The 15,699-nt window shown below is 36.5% G+C and overlaps 3 protein-coding genes across 5 annotated transcripts; 1 reads left to right on the forward strand and 2 right to left on the reverse strand.

Annotated features, from left to right (window-relative positions):
• Nucleotides 1-1,260: 1,260 nt before the first annotated feature.
• Nucleotides 1,261-2,343, reverse strand: LOC148211602 (defensin-like protein 4). Its single transcript, XM_088122441.1, has 2 exons — nucleotides 1,912-2,343; nucleotides 1,261-1,829 (listed from the first exon to the last, which is right to left on the reverse strand). The coding sequence occupies exons 1-2, from the start codon at nucleotides 1,994-1,996 to the stop codon at nucleotides 1,657-1,659; spliced, it is 258 nt and encodes an 85-aa protein (XP_087978567.1). The 5' UTR covers nucleotides 1,997-2,343; the 3' UTR covers nucleotides 1,261-1,656.
• A 1,107-nt stretch (nucleotides 2,344-3,450) lies between these two features.
• GAPCP-2 (glyceraldehyde-3-phosphate dehydrogenase of plastid 2) lies at nucleotides 3,451-7,669 on the reverse strand. Its single transcript, XM_022292335.2, has 13 exons — nucleotides 7,414-7,669; nucleotides 6,958-7,111; nucleotides 6,802-6,840; nucleotides 5,679-5,779; nucleotides 5,196-5,308; nucleotides 4,992-5,091; nucleotides 4,758-4,904; nucleotides 4,607-4,667; nucleotides 4,403-4,500; nucleotides 4,149-4,291; nucleotides 3,984-4,067; nucleotides 3,821-3,910; nucleotides 3,451-3,728 (listed from the first exon to the last, which is right to left on the reverse strand). The coding sequence occupies exons 1-13, from the start codon at nucleotides 7,483-7,485 to the stop codon at nucleotides 3,674-3,676; spliced, it is 1,257 nt and encodes a 418-aa protein (XP_022148027.1). The 5' UTR covers nucleotides 7,486-7,669; the 3' UTR covers nucleotides 3,451-3,673.
• An 882-nt stretch (nucleotides 7,670-8,551) lies between these two features.
• On the forward strand, nucleotides 8,552-15,614 carry LOC111016834 (transglycosylase). 3 transcript variants are annotated; one of them, XM_022292369.2, is made up of 13 exons: nucleotides 8,552-8,708; nucleotides 9,738-9,997; nucleotides 10,332-10,382; nucleotides 10,957-11,087; nucleotides 11,213-11,329; nucleotides 11,483-11,602; nucleotides 12,424-12,503; nucleotides 13,117-13,295; nucleotides 13,717-13,770; nucleotides 14,640-14,749; nucleotides 14,862-14,975; nucleotides 15,064-15,189; nucleotides 15,277-15,614. In XM_022292369.2, the coding sequence occupies exons 2-13, from the start codon at nucleotides 9,821-9,823 to the stop codon at nucleotides 15,305-15,307; spliced, it is 1,290 nt and encodes a 429-aa protein (XP_022148061.1). In that variant the 5' UTR covers nucleotides 8,552-8,708; nucleotides 9,738-9,820; the 3' UTR covers nucleotides 15,308-15,614. The 3 variants fall into 3 exon arrangements, with proteins under 3 accessions (XP_022148061.1, XP_022148060.1, XP_022148059.1); XM_022292368.2 differs by having other exon boundaries at nucleotides 8,556-8,708; nucleotides 9,809-9,997; nucleotides 13,126-13,295; XM_022292367.2 differs by having other exon boundaries at nucleotides 8,558-8,708; nucleotides 9,809-9,997.
• Nucleotides 15,615-15,699: the final 85 nt, after the last annotated feature.

A 15,699-nucleotide genomic window follows, 5' to 3' on the forward strand; every position in this document is an offset into this window, starting at 1 on the left:
CCTTGCTGCTTGTTATTTTGACATGAAATAATTTGTTGTTTCCGGTTCAGTCAACTTCAATCTTGTTAGCTAATGCTGGGATCTCAACTTAGACTATTGCATACTTGTGTAGTGTTCCTAACACCTTCACTCTCCTCTTCCCCTGTTGAGATCGTAGGATATGCCAAGATTTACGCCCATAAATAACCACACCAGCTTCTTAGGCAGGTTCCATTTTTAGAAACTTATAGGTTGTAGTCTTGCCAGGTAATGGAAGGTTTGGCACTGAAAGTGCCACTCTATTCTTGTCTAATTCACCTCATCAACATTTTATTAGAAATGTCTGCCTACGATGGTTTACTTCGGCAAAAGACTTTTTGACCTGCTCATCAAACTGCCTCCTACATGTTTGTGTGAATTGTGATCCAACTTTTTCTCCACAAGTCACGATACAAGAAATTATAACCGTGCTTGCAAGAGTAGCACTCGGCAATTCGGTATTTTAATTTTTAGGGGTGAGACTAAATTTTAGTAAGGGGGACAAAAATTCTGAAAAATTTTAGAAAGATAAAAGGTGGGTGTAACTATAAGAGACAAGTTAGGAAGAGAGAGAGTGGCAAAAAATCAGGTATTGTACTTCTTCCAAAATCTTATCCCATCTACTATTTCCAAAGTTACTTTTACCCAAACGTGGGGTGAGGGTTTGAACTCGTGACCTTGGTATAGTGAAAATAATATTATTTTAACAATGATAAAAATGCTTTTGAAATTACTTGTAACTCATACTAATCAAAGTTTAATTTGAGATTAAACTATAACCTGGTCAATTCCAAGCAAAATCCATGGTGCCACTTCGCATCGAAAATTCTGCTCTGTTTGTAGCGAACTCCATCCTGTTCAGTCTATTCTATTTCTCAAATCTGCTCTATTTGATCTTTGCGCTTACTCCATGATTCAAAGATCAATTTCCGCAAGAACCACAACTGTGAGCTTTCTCTCTCATTCGCTCTCCCGCCATGCAACTAGTTTTCTTCTTTGGTTTCTGTTAAGGACTACGGGAAAAAATACACAACCCTGAAAACATTACAACTTGAATTGTATGTTACAAATCGTAAATCAGAGTTGCTTGTTCCGTCTTCTATTCTCAAGTAATATATTTGATTTATTTCATATTTTAATATTTCTTGATTCAGGCTCAGCAGTCAGCATGATAAAGCTATTTCTAGGGACACATTGACATGGTCTCAACTCTCAACCACTGGAGTTTGCAAGGGTAAGAAATGAAGTATTAAACAAAACTTATCTTTGCCCCACAACTTGCATTTGCACTTATTTTCATTATTCCCAAGAAAATTTGCAATGCCATTTTGTTGGTTTGTTGCATGCTGCTTGTGCTAATTCGTTTCTTCATTTTTAGAGTTTTGAATCTAGACTATGAAATTATGATGAAAATTTGCAACAAAACTAAGATTACAACCCTCTTCCACGATTTAGACATTGTATGACAGTGCCAATTTTAAGTTGAGAGTTGAGATAAAATTATAAAATGGAAGATGGAAGCAGGAAGTTCCGCATTTCATTAGAATAGCAGCAGCAGCAGCAGCAGCTTATTTTTATCAGAAGGAGAGGGAGTAACGACTGTGGTGAATTCCAAACCCATTAATTTCATACATAGACTCAGCAACAACAACGCTGGGTACAAATGCATTTATCACCAGAGCAAAATCCGCCATCCCACGACTCATTTTGATAGCAAACTCTAGCACAATCATCAGCCAAATTACACTTTCCCTTAAACGTTGTGCTCTCTCTGTAGCAAGTCAATGCTTCCGTCTGCACCACCATCCATCCTGTAACACAAACAAAATAAAACCTTTCTTAGTTCTTTTCTTTATAACAATATCAATCAGTCAAATCAGCAGGATCAAGTACCAGAAGCGAGGGCTATGAAGATGAGCGCCACAACTGTGAGCTTTTTTAATCCTTCTCCCGCCATCACTTTCTTCCTTCCTTCCATACACTTGAATTTGAATACTTGGGTGTCGTGTCAATACCCCATTTTATATTCAGTGAAACACCTCATTTCTTTAACGTTTTCTTGTAAATCTCGCGATTAAAAGGAATGAACGGCCACGCTGTAGCTTTCATAACAGAATAAAAATAATCATATGCGTTCCTGTTACCTACTCAATTTGCAGCCCCACGGTTAGGACGTGACAAAACCTTCTTTTTCGGGGAAAAAAACATTCAAATCTTTGTGGGCCATTCTTGATTTCAAAGGAAAATCCTTATATCTACGCTAAATGCTATCCTTTGGTATTTATTTGGTCCATAAATTTTAAAAATGTTAACTTACGTGACTTTGATCTTATTTGTTTCTAGTTGTTGCGGTCAAGATATAAAAACAAAGCCAAAAGTGACCGAGAAAGTAAGCCTCAGCTGAGACTCAGCTTATCTTGTTGCTCGGAGGAGAAAAGATCATTTACGAACACAAGGGAAATCATCACGTTCCACGATACGAAGGTGAGAAACAGAAAAGGGTGCAAACTTTTCCTATTAAACCGAAAGAACTTGAGAATTTGAATTGTCTGTTTGAAGGTGAAAGTCACAGTTCTTCTAATGATACTATTCTCATAGTTTAGTTTCTTTGATCAAATTATATGATATGCTAAATTAAAGTGACGCAACACATCAGATAAGTAGATCCATTAACTGAGAACACCCTATAAATCAAATATCATCCATTTTTTTAAGTTAAAAAAATAGAGGTGGAAGTTGAGACGAGCTCGATTGAATTATTCTCATTTTTGTAAATATCAATTCACTAACATAAACATTCGACATCGCAACAATCTTCTCGAAGTTGTTATTCATTTAGCATTACATGTACTTGGCACTTGAATTTTATAAAATCTTATTTTTACTTTTTAGACTATAAAGGGTATTTATTTTTCATCCTAACTATTAACGCTGGTCAATAGTTTATTAATAAGAAGATTTTTTTTAGTACAACAATTTGGGGATACGAGGATCGACCTCGAAGGAAGTAATACATATCAATTACCGGCATTTTAATAAGAAGATTGCTATATAGAATAATATTTTTTGTAAGGAGACCGGTTGATAGAATGTTCACAAGATAGTTTATTGGGTAAAATTTAAATGAGGTGACTAAACCTCTAACATCTTCCAAAGGTGTCGAGAAAGATAATCTCACCTAAAATTGTAGCAAGGAGGAGAACTGGATCATTGACAAATATTAAGAAAATCAACAAGTCGAAGAAGGTAAAAGGAGTATTTAATTGATCATTATAATAGCAAGTAATTTGTATATTTTTTTAATGTAAGTTCAATATACGGCATTCCTCCCCTTGATTACTTTTCATAATCTGCATAAAAGGTATGAGAATGAAGTTTTTGAGAGACATTTATAAACAAGTCAGATATGAATTATGTTTGGGAGATACCAAGTTGAGAAACAAAATATATTAATTTAGCGTAAGGTAAGGTGATGTGTTTTATTGCAACAATCTGGAATATGTTTTGTTGTGGCTCATAATTTCCAAACTTCAAATGGTGAAGAACAGAACATGAAGAAAAGAAAAGGAGAGGGATGAAGAGACCCTTGACAATTTGTGATGTTCCACAAAATTCTTAAACATGGCAGTAGTCTAAACCTGTGGTAGTATAGTACTCACTTGTTGGCTGCCACCAACGACATGTGCTCTATGAGGTCCAGCACTCGGTTGCTGTTCAGACGAGTTCAATAACAGTCATATACCAAAACAAAATGGTACAGTTCAGCCATTTATTTCTAATTACTGCGAGAGAGAGAGTGTACCTGTATCCCCACTCGTTGTCGTACCAGGAGACGAGCTTCATGAAGGAGTCGCTAAGACCTATTCCAGCCTTTGCATCGAATATACTTGACCTGGAGTAAGTGAAAATGCAATTAACTATTCTATTCATCATCCATAGCTTGTGAGCAGAGCAGACTGTAATACCTTGAATCACCGATGAAATCATTGGAGACGACATCCTCGTCTGTGTAACCAAGAATACCCTTGAGTGGACCTTCTGAGGCATACCTTTAGGTTGGTAACAAACGTAGATCAGTTCATGATAAACTTGAAATAATGCAGGTAACAATAGTATGGTAGTTCGTTTACTTGACTGCAGCTTTGACATCTTCATAAGAAGCACTCTTCTCTAGCCTACAAGTCAAGTCCACAACAGATACATTAGCTGTTGGAACACGAAATGCCATTCCAGTAAGTTTTCCGTTGAGCTCAGGAAGAACTTTTCCCACAGCCTGCAGTTCACGAATCATACAGAAAACATTGAAACTAATCAGAAATCTTTAGTAGTTGTTTAATTTCATATACCACGTAGCCATCACAAGGCTCTTCTTTCTACCACAAACCTTTGCAGCTCCGGTAGAACTCGGGATGATATTTTGTCCAGCTCCACGACCCCCACGCCAATCCTTCATTGAGGGACCATCAACAGTCTTTTGAGTAGCTGGAGAAAGAAAAGGTAATTATCATCCATGATTACTCATTTCCTTGCCTTTTTTTTTGTTTTTTCTTGGGTGGACACAAGCAGAACAGGAAAAGGAGAGAGAGACCTGTAGTTGCATGCACAGTTGTCATCAAACCTTCTGCGATACCGAAAACCTCATGAACCACCTGCATGTCATATTTTCATAGAGCCCAATTCTTTTTAGATATTAATTAAATTTATTTAGTAAAATGCCTAAACAACTGGGATTTACACACCTTGGCAAGTGGTGCAAGGCAGTTCGTGGTACAACTTGCATTGGAAACGATATCCATGCTTGGATCATATGACTTCTCATTAACTCCAACAACGAACATAGGTGCATCAGCTGATGGAGCTGATATGACAACTTTCCTGGCTCCACCCTACAAAGATGTGTCAAGATATTGGGGACCTTCATTCTAAAAAATAGAAGGGTATATTAACGGGAAGCTCCATCAACATGTCTGTACCTTCATGTGTGCTGATGCCTTATTTGTCGTAGTGAAAACCCCAGAGGACTCAACAACAAACTCGGCCCCAAAATCACCCCAAGGAATATCTGCCGGATCCCTATAGAAATAACCATAGATATACCGTCAGGTGATTAGAAGCCATGCAAAACCTTTCCAGATGTTATTTTGAATGTTATTACGTATGATTTTTCATAGGAGTACCTTTTACTTAAAATTTTTATTTGTTTCCCATTGATTTTCAAAGTGGAGTCATCCACAATGTCAATCGTGCCCTTAAAATTGCCATGTGTAGAATCAAACTTGAACATGTAAGCCTGCATAAAATGAAGAGTATATTAAAAGCAATTCTTCACATCTAAAAGCTTGATTAACCAAGCAATTCTAGAAAGTTGAAACTGAAAGAACTACCACTCAGCTTCGCTTCCACTGCAATAATCATCGTGAATCTTTTCAAAGAATAGCATAAAAGGCTTACATAGAAATGTTCTGAGCATCATAGCTCCTTCACCACATATAAATATATAACTCGGAAGGTACTATTGACAAAGAAAGTAAAATGATATAAATAGTTCTGATCAATCAGTCTTCAAGTTTATCCACAACCAAAAGAACAATGGATGGCAAAAAGGACTTATTCAAAAAAATATATTATAATAATTTGAAAGGATGCTAGATTGCCACTACCATGTACTTTGCATCAACAAAAGGGTCATTAACTGCAACTACATCAATATCATCCCTCGAGGTTGCAATCCGTAATACCAACCTTCCAATACGTCCAAAACCTGCATAGGTAACATTGGGGTTCACGTTTTTATTTGTGAGGACATTACTTTGTAAAATAAATAGCAAGGTCAAGGTCAAGTCTATATGATGTGAGAGGCCATGTTAAATGTTTGATTTTCAATAAATAATGACAACATTTGGTTCCCCCCCAACCCCAGAGAATATAAGAAATGAAGGTAATCAGTCACGAGTCTTCTTTTCAAAAGAATAAAAACAACAACGATTCATCTTCTCGTTTCTCAAACACTAATGTAGAACCTCCTCCTTTTTTTTTTTTTTTTTTTAATTGTGTCAAGTTAAAAGTACATCATAGTCAAGAAAACAAATATCCATAATACATAATTCGATTAGAGAACCTCAACTAGTCCAATCTAAACAGAATATCCAGGTTGTGCGCTGGAAAAAAAAATCACATCATTCAGGCAAGTAAACAAAAATACATAATATGATTTCTTCACTGATGAAAAAAAAACTGGAAAAAAGAACAATGAATGAAGTATCCCATAACTTTCCATCACCAAGCACAACTTTCTGTAGGAGTATAATTAAGTCATCTAAACAGAAATTTGGGTACTTTCAATTACAAAAACCTGTTTCTGTCCAGAGAAACCTTACAGGGTTGCATGAACATGACCAATGATTTCCAACACACTAATAAGCATGTGAAATAACGGACTTGAAAATCCATCTTTATAAAATAGGAGATTCAAAGTTGAACAGAGAAAACGCAGCTGTACTTTCAAATTTAAGTCTCTTAACCAATCGAAAGGGATCGTAAACTGAAGCAACGCTATTTTATTAAGTTTCACATGCAGGATATCTTTTATGGATTCGGTTAACTTCTTTTTGATGTTCAAAGCCTTGGCCTTTTCTTCCTAAATATTGATTAAGAAAATCGGAAAAACGGACCTAACTCAGTGCCACAAGGAGAAAAGAAATCGATACACATATGATAATAGGAAAGCAGATAACTGGAATTATTAGTCGTAAGAAGAGCAATAAATAACCAACCAAGTCATACCATTGATTCCAACCTTCGTCTTTCCGCTGCTCCTTGATTCTTGAGAAGCCAAAGAATTAAAATGATTAGCAACAATAATTTCTTTTCTTTTCTTTTTTTTTTTAATCCGCGAACATGAATGGGGAAAAGAAATGTCAAAGTTTAATAATACTGAACTCTGAACCGCCGGAGGTATTTCGGTAGCTGTAGCTTTAATAGGTTGGATATTCTGGGCTCTGCTAAGCTGCAAGGAAGATGATGATCCGCTTGAAACATGGGCACCGAAAATGCTCGATTGAAACTTGGAAGAATTCAGATTAACGAACGAAGCCTACAAACATAAAGTGGAGTTGACGGTAAGGAAGAATCAACTTCGTCGTCGGCTAATCAATACAAGCTATGGAGTATGGAACGCGCGAAGTAAGTTGTGAAAAGATTAGGCCTAAAACTTGTTCATGGTCGAAGTCATTTCCAGTCTATTAAAAAAAGCTTGGTCAGGGAGACAAAAAAGCACGAAACAATTTGTGTTGCCATGTTGCAACATATGTCAAAATTCCATTTGGGAACGCTATGTATTAGTGAAATGATAAGGATTAGGGATGAACACAGCAGAGGTGTTGGGAAGAGGAGGACCGTAGAGTGATGAGGTGAGGAGGAGACGAAAGAAGCGGCGGGTGCAGATCTGAAGAGCGAAGGTGCGGCCATTGAAGCCGAGGCAGAATTAAAAAAACGCACGTAACTCTGAAGTCTGAACTATTACTCCGCCTTTTGGGAGTCGGGAAAAGCAAAGCAAAAATAAATAAAATTGAAGAAAAGGGCAATTTAGCGGAAGTTCTTATGGAACTCTCTATTACAATTACAAACTGACGCTGACACTCAGCCTCACTCCCCCTCCCACCTGCAACTGCATTGCATATTATTATATGAAAAATACTTGGAAGCGTGGGTCCCACCCAGGTACTCGTGATGAGACATGTGGATTCTGATGTGTGAAATGGGCCGCGGATCTGAAGTGAAGCGTTGGGAAGTCCACGTGAGCACATGTGGGCCGCTTTTGGGCCTTGTTTACACTATTTGGACTTCTCTCTGGGCCCCATCCAATAACTGCCTTTTTCACTTTTCTTTTCTAAGGAAAGTCCGAACCGTCCCTTTCAACTTGCACATGCTGCACGGGCAATCAGAATATGGCACTTGGCAGTACAACAGCGTCCATCTGAAATTTAATTAAAAAAGTGGAAACAAAACGTATACGTAGCATATAACATGATGTTGCCGCATAACCTTTTCCCTTTCCCAAACAACAATATATAGTCTTTTATTTTATTTTCTTAGTTCAGCTTAGGGTGGAAATTTGTTAGTCAAGATCAGTTGAATACTCGTGTTGGCTTGCGAATACACATATTCACTAATTAAGATTATTCACATATTTATTCTCTGTATGTGTTGAATATAAATAGAGACACACATATTAACAATAACTAAATCGCGTTTTTGAAGTATGAGCCACAATCTAATATAATTGTTAATTGATTAGTTGACTCCTCGAATGATGATATCCATAACTTTTGAAATATACATTAAAAGTAAATAGTTGACATTTGTAATTTCCCCAGTTTTATTTACAATCTCCGCCCCATATCCCATATCGTTGAATTAATAATTAGAATATAGACAAAATTCACCTGACACTACACCCAAGCACGCCACGTGTCGTGGGTTCTGACAATCTGAGCTGCCAACTAATTTGGCGAGACCTCCCTGTCACGCGCCCCTATAGAAAACAATGCTGCATCGTTCTTTCGCGGCAACAATGGTCCACCTTCAATCCCAACTCCTTCAAATTCTACGCTTCCGACTCCATGATCCTCCCCCCTAAGCTTCAATTTCCGCGTCTTCGGCTTTCTGCTGGATCTTCCGTCAATATTCTGGTAATCCATCTCTCTCAACTGCATGCTCCTTTGTGTTTGTTTCGAACGTGGTTTCGGTTGAAATGCGGTACAATGTATGAATGCATTAGTGCAATGCATGAGGTTTGATCTAATCGATTCTGGTGTCGGTAGCTTCGTCCTTTTACGGAGCATTTGTTTCAACTTGTCTGTAAATTCGTCCTGGCGGGCGATTTGTTCTCAATGACGACGCATCTGCAGACAACGGGGTTGTTTTGCTTGGATACACGACCACCTCAAGGCAGATGCCGTAGCCGATGGACATTTTTTATTTGGTTGTATTTTATATGATTGTTACAAACTAGGTTATGTTATTGATTGCGTTCCTTCAGGCTGGGAGGTTCTCTGGTTAGGTATATTAGAAGTTCTGGAGCTCCTTCCGCTTTATTGTTTGCTCAGAGTCAGAGGGTTCGTGTCTATAGGAAATACCAGGACGAAAGATGAAAATATAGTCTCCTTTGCTCTGTTGCAAGTATTCTCATCCCGTGCGCTGCTCACTACCTACTGAAATATAATCTTTCGGTTCAATTCACCCATCCGGAATTCATGTTTGAATGAACTAGTTCGACACGGTCTATTTTTCTAAGCTCTCGATTTAAATCTTTCACATTTCCAGCTTGGACTACCTCTCTTGTGGCGGGAAAATTTTGGCATTAGGTGGACATAAGAGTTACTGTTTAATAGCGTTCTATAAAATCGTGGATTCTAGAGTTATAGTACGTATGTTCCAATAACAAAACACGATCTTAAATTTCATGGTTAGCTTTATCTTACAGCGTTACTAGCAACACCTCATATTTGATACATCTCTACTGTTTAGATTATTTTATCTGTTATCCAGGTTTTCTTCAGCGAAGTTGAACCTTAGAGTCCCAAAAGTATGATTTTTACTTGAGGAGGCTCCAAATGTATGATTGTAGCTGTTGCATTACATTTTTGTGCATGGTGTTTTGGAGAACTTTGTCGCACAGTTAGCTAGGTACTTAACTTTTTTCTTTTTTGTTTTTTCAGGTATTTGCGCCCGCTTATAATTCTCTATTGCTTTGGTATTGGCATGCTCTTCTGATTATAAGGTTCTATAGACAAGGTCAAGAATGGCTGTTGGATTTAAGTACTGGGATGATTGTGTTGATCCACAAGACATGGAAGCAATGTGGAGTTGCCCTCAAGTATGCGCTGAATGGTTAGATGCTGGAGAGTCCAAAGAACAGAAGGTTCACCTCTCAAGGGATCCAGATGGACAACCTTATTTGACTCAGACAGAGATGAAGGTCATACCCTTTCTATAGCGTTTATGGACATAAAATTAAAGGAAGCATTTAACTTTAATATTTTTATCAGAGCTTGAAGGGGTTATAAGTTTTCAGTATGCATGAGAACCCTACAAGATTTAAAAAATAACTCAATCTTGTCATAGTTTCAATTATTTATCCGCTTGAGGAAGATGAATATTTGCTTTCTGATAATTCAATTTCTTGTCCATTTCTGTCACAGAAAAAAAAATGAAAATTATTGATTTTCTTCCTTTTCTGATGCACGTTATTAGACAAGAAATGTTATATGCCCTTTAAAATTATTGTCTTGTAACATTATGTTATTCTCCAGGCAGTGGCAGATATCATTGTTCAGAGGCACTTTGATTCCAATATAGATTCTGTAAGTTATTTTTTATTTTATTTTTTTGGCTGTATGTTTGCCTCTTTATGTTTTAGATACTTAGAAGAAGAAGAAACCATCATGGGATGACCTTGTGGTTAGCAAGAACCAATGTAAATAGCAAAGGGCCTAGAGAGAATGGATTCAAACAATGATGTCCACCTACCTAAGATTTAATACCCTACAAGTTTCCTTTTCAATCAAATATAGCAAGGCTAGGTGGTTGACCAGTAATTAGTCGAGGTGCACGCAAGTTGGCTCGGACACACAAATATAAAAAAAAATAAATAAAAAAAAGACAATTAATTAAATACTTAGAAGAAGAATAGAATTAAGCCTGCTTCCATCTATGAAAACGGAAATATGGATGCAGATATTGTCATCAAATTCACATTTTAAATTCAAATATTCTATATCATCAGTTAAACAGTTACAGTATTTCATTGTGCTGATATTGATATTCAATTTATTTTTAAACAAAGAAGAGGGTTTCTTGGCTATCTTTTTACTTAGTTGCAAGAATAGTTGCTGTACTTAATTTTCAGTATGTAGTCATAATTCATAATATGTGTAGGAAATGATCTGTGCCATAGCGGAACTTGAGAGCGATAGACAACTTCTTGCAACACGTTATGACAAAAAAACCAAGGAGACAACATTAGGGATCATGCAACTAACACTTAAAACTGCTGAGTGGCTTATCAGGTATGAAGATGATGATTTGATATATTATACATTACATCCTGCATATTCAAATATATACCTAAACGTAGTTCATCAATTAAAACACAATTATAACATATACCTCAATAATATTGTTGGTCTTGCAGTGAATTGGGTTATCAATCTTATGTATTAGAAGGGAACCCAGATGTCCTGAAGAAGCCTTTTGTCAGTGTATATTTTGGGGCTGCTTATCTTAAATGGTTATCAAACTTTGAGCAGAAGTAAGTTATTGAACTCGCATTTCGTTAATCTATTAATTGTATGTTGTATTTGGCAGCTTCTAGTTCATTGTATATACTTTTTGCTAGGTAGTTAATATCATTTACCCTCCAAATATATGGTTCCTGATATTAACATAGCAAACTCCTTTTCAGAGAGAGAAATGAAGAGTTTGTAGTTAGGGCTTATAGAGGTGGTACAAAGAAGGCGACTCACAAAACAACTCTACAACACTGGAAAAGATATCAATCAGTAAAAGAAAGTCTTCCATCCAGGTGCTCATATCCTATTGATGAATAGAGTTTGAACTGCAATAAGGTTTATTCTGTTCAGATGTTGGTTAATCCTGTTAACAGTTAAATGGATACATGAAAATCTAATGCACTAGAACAACTTGAGGATACGATTTGTTTGATAAGGGCATACATTTATGCTTAGATTTAGCTTAACCCATTATTCTCGCTGCATTAGTGAGTTTCATCGCAGAAACTATTTTCCTTCTTAATTTTTTCTTCAAAGCTTGATTGGTTTGTTTTTTACTTCATTAAAATTAGTCAAAAGTTACATCATCAAATATTTTAGTCTCTGAGCATGATTCGATCTTTTTGTGTCTTTTACCTTCAAACTACCATCAAACAAATTTGCTTCCGGATCTACATTTTTGGACTCCTTGTAGTTTCTTGATGAAATATATCCAATCTTCAATCATAACCATGTTTTTTGTATATTAAATTCCTTGACCCTTTACTGAAAACTGTTAATCAAAAGGTGTAAAGAAATGGCCTTCCTCTGCTTTTGAGATTTGACCTGAAATGTAGAGGTTGAGTAGTTTTATATGTGGCAGAACTCACACATATTGGCAGAAACTATGAACTTTTAATTCTCGGTAATATTTTTAAACCATCTTGATGCTTGCATTCAAAATCATGTAACAGATAGGTGCTGGTTTTGGTAATACAGTTGAAGGTTGTGTAAATAATCATATGTATAATTAAAAAGGGTTAACTGCTCATGAGTTATGAGAAGTAGAAAGAAAACATTCTTAATACAATGTTGCAACTTTTAAACTGATAATCATTATATGGATTATGTCTAGAAAACATATCAATGAAGGCATCGTGATGAGTGAGGCCTCCAGCTCTACTACATCCCCTCCGCCTGCTTCAGGGAATACAGGTTGCATTTCCTTACGCATCTCTTACATGTCATTCATTTGCTTCTGCATCATATTCTTGATATTAAGAATTTGGATAGCTGGATAAAACAGGAATGTTGCCTTTGTTCTTTTCTTTTCTTTTTCACGGGGGGGGGGGGGGGGGGGGGGGGGGGGGGGGCGCTCTTCAAAGATTAGAAATAAGAGAAAAGGCTAAACAATTCAAAACAGGTAGCTCTTTTGGACTAAAAAGAAAGTACTAAGGGTTCTCTTTTTGTAAACGTGATGGAAGTAACGATTATTCAAAACCCTTCATTGTAATAAAGTAATTCTAACCCTTCATTACCACCAAAAAGATAAAGGGGGACATTTTAAATTAAAAAAACATTGCCATTATGCCGTATGCTCATATCATAGAATGATCCTCCCGAGAGAGAAGAATCAAATGATAATCGATGGGGAAAAAGAAAAGCAAGCAGCAAGAAGTTGAACTTAATAGAGGCACCCTATCATACATACATGATTAGTGTGGTTGATTCTTGGTACTTTGATCCCTGTTCATTACTCTTCTATGGTTCATCTCGCCAAGTGTATTTGCATTTCTTGGAGATGACAGTCCTTTTTCTCATCTTAAAGAGGGTGCAGCTATTATTTATACATTTTGGGATTCTCGAGCTACTCCTGAGGACATGGAAGAGATGTGGAATAATCCTGATGTTCTAAAAGAGTGGACTAAATCTGGAGAGAAAAAGGGCAACGTACGGTTTTCTCATGATGCAAAAAAGAGACCCTATCTTTCCCGAGTAGAATTGAAGGTATAAATTAATAAGACTATTACGCATCATAAGAGTACTTATTTGTTGTTCTGGTTTACTATATTTTTCATTCTGCCTACATTTGTGGGATAGTTGCTTTTATTTCTGTTCAGATGTGCAGTGATCTAGTCACCAATTACAACAAAATATGTTGTAGTCACATTCCTCGTACAGTGATCTAATCATTAAATTTTCTTAATGAAGAGTAGAGACCTTGAAGTTTTCTTTCATAAGCTTGCTATCAACCAGTGAAATAATATGTGAATATTTTTGTGTTTATCTTTTACATTTGTGTATTTGTGCATCCTTTTATAGCTTGCATGCACCCGATTGCTTTAACTTCTTGTGTGAAATAAGCTAATGAGTGCTTTAAATTTGAAAAAAAAAAAAAATCCCCATTCTAATTGTCATTGTCTTGCAGGCCGTTGCTGAGATCATTCTTTCAAAACATTTCAGTACAAAAGGAGTTCAACCAGTAAGTCTCTAGTGGCCATTTCATCCTGTACTTTCCTTTGGACTGTGATGTCTTTTATAATACTTTTCTTTGTTTCATTTGATACTTATTCATCTTCTTTAGTGTTTGTCCACAAAATGAGGACGGGAGCTGGAAAAATTTATTATTTACACATCTATCGATTAAAAAAATGTCAATTGTAACTATCATAGGTTGACCTAGGGGTCAATAAGGGTCAATGAAATAATAATGAGTTTAGAGGAAATGAGTTCGATGACCACCTACTTAGGATTTAATATTCTACGAGTTTCCTTGATAGCTAGGGTCAGGTTGTCTTCTGAGATTAGTCGAGGTGTAAACAAGTTGGCTCGAAACACTCACGGATAAAAGTCACCCATATTTCAAACTAAACCAATGGATGAAAAACCAAACCCCTACTGAACAGACCTCACCCAAGCTCTCCAATTTGAATGTAGAATGGAAGGAGTATGATTAGAAACATATTTAGCAATGGGAGACCATGAAAAGCAATGAAACATGGCCAACATGAAGACTTTCCACCGAACGAAAACTCAATCATAATTGTTAATACACATGCTTTACTGTTGATAAGAAAATACATAATAACTCTGGATTTCCACGCACATTCAACGTCTGTCACTTAAATTATGCATGTACACCTGAAAGGAATATTGTGTTGATGAATCATTCATATAAAAGTTCAACACTAGTTTGAAAAATAATCCTGGAATGAGAGCTCTTGGAAGTATTGAACTTTCACAATTCTTTTCAATTTCCTCCTGGACCATGTAACTCGTTCTTCTGAACTTTTGTTCAATTTAACATTCTTCCCAAAATTATTTATTGTTTGAGTATTTATTGGTGCACAGACGGTTCTCTGTGCTCTGGCTGAGATAGTTAGCATGCGCTTCATTAATGGAGCTGGAGGACGTCCTGGAATAATGGGGATCGACTATTCAACTGCATTTTGGATTTATATGTATGTGAATGTTGAACCAATTTTTAAAAAACATTATCAGCATATGTTTACTTATTGTATTACTGTGGGCTAGAATGTTACATCATTATGTTAATCTATTGTTGGTGGGTAGGGAATTGAGCCACAGAGCGTATAGACTTGATTCTGCTGACGACTTAACCAAGCCATTTGTGTCCATGTATTTCGGTGCTGCCTACTTTGTTTGGTTATCTGAATATGAAGGGAGGTTGGTTTCTTCTATGATGAAAATCTCCACTCAAGTATGGAAACATTTTTCTTCCAAGTATTGCATCTAACATGGTAGTTGTGATCAGGGAACGAACTCGACAGTTTGTTTTTCAGGCTTACATATCTGGGCCGCAAAATGTGGATCTTCAAGAACCAGGCCCTCTTTGGCTCAAATTCGAGGAAGCACTGAGCAGCTACGAAGACACTAAAATGTCAGACCTTTCTGAACAACTCCCTCTATTTAATCTTTAGTTTTCTTCACTTTCATGACTAATACAGTAATGGTTATTTTACCTTAGTGGCACTCAAGGGAGCTGTTCCGTCATGTAAAGCAGACATTTACCTCTCCATCTGTTTTCATCTGTAAGTTGTTCGTCATCAGTTGATCATCGCGACAAGCAGAGGGTGGAAGCAGGATATTCATTCATCCACACGACTAAACTGCACTTGGAAGTTTTTTTTTTTGTACAGTGCAGGAATATTACAAAACAAATCTGTTCCATAAATTCTTTTCATTCATTTGCCAACCACTATATTTCAGTGTCAGCACAGCAGTGCCTTTCTTTGGGTTTTCTGTACTGATGAAGTATAACTCTTGATAAAAAAAATTAGAAATTAGAGCCAAAGTTTTTACGTATGGGAATTTGCTCCCTTAGAGGTAGGTCTCTTAACGAGTTAACTATGTTCCGGTGGTTAAAGTAAAAATTTTTTAACCAGGAAAT

Source organism: Momordica charantia (assembly GCF_013281855.1).
Source record: "Momordica charantia cultivar OHB3-1 chromosome 4 unlocalized genomic scaffold, Mcharantia_2.0 BLBB01000004.1, whole genome shotgun sequence".
Lineage (NCBI taxonomy): Eukaryota > Viridiplantae > Streptophyta > Magnoliopsida > Cucurbitales > Cucurbitaceae > Momordica > Momordica charantia.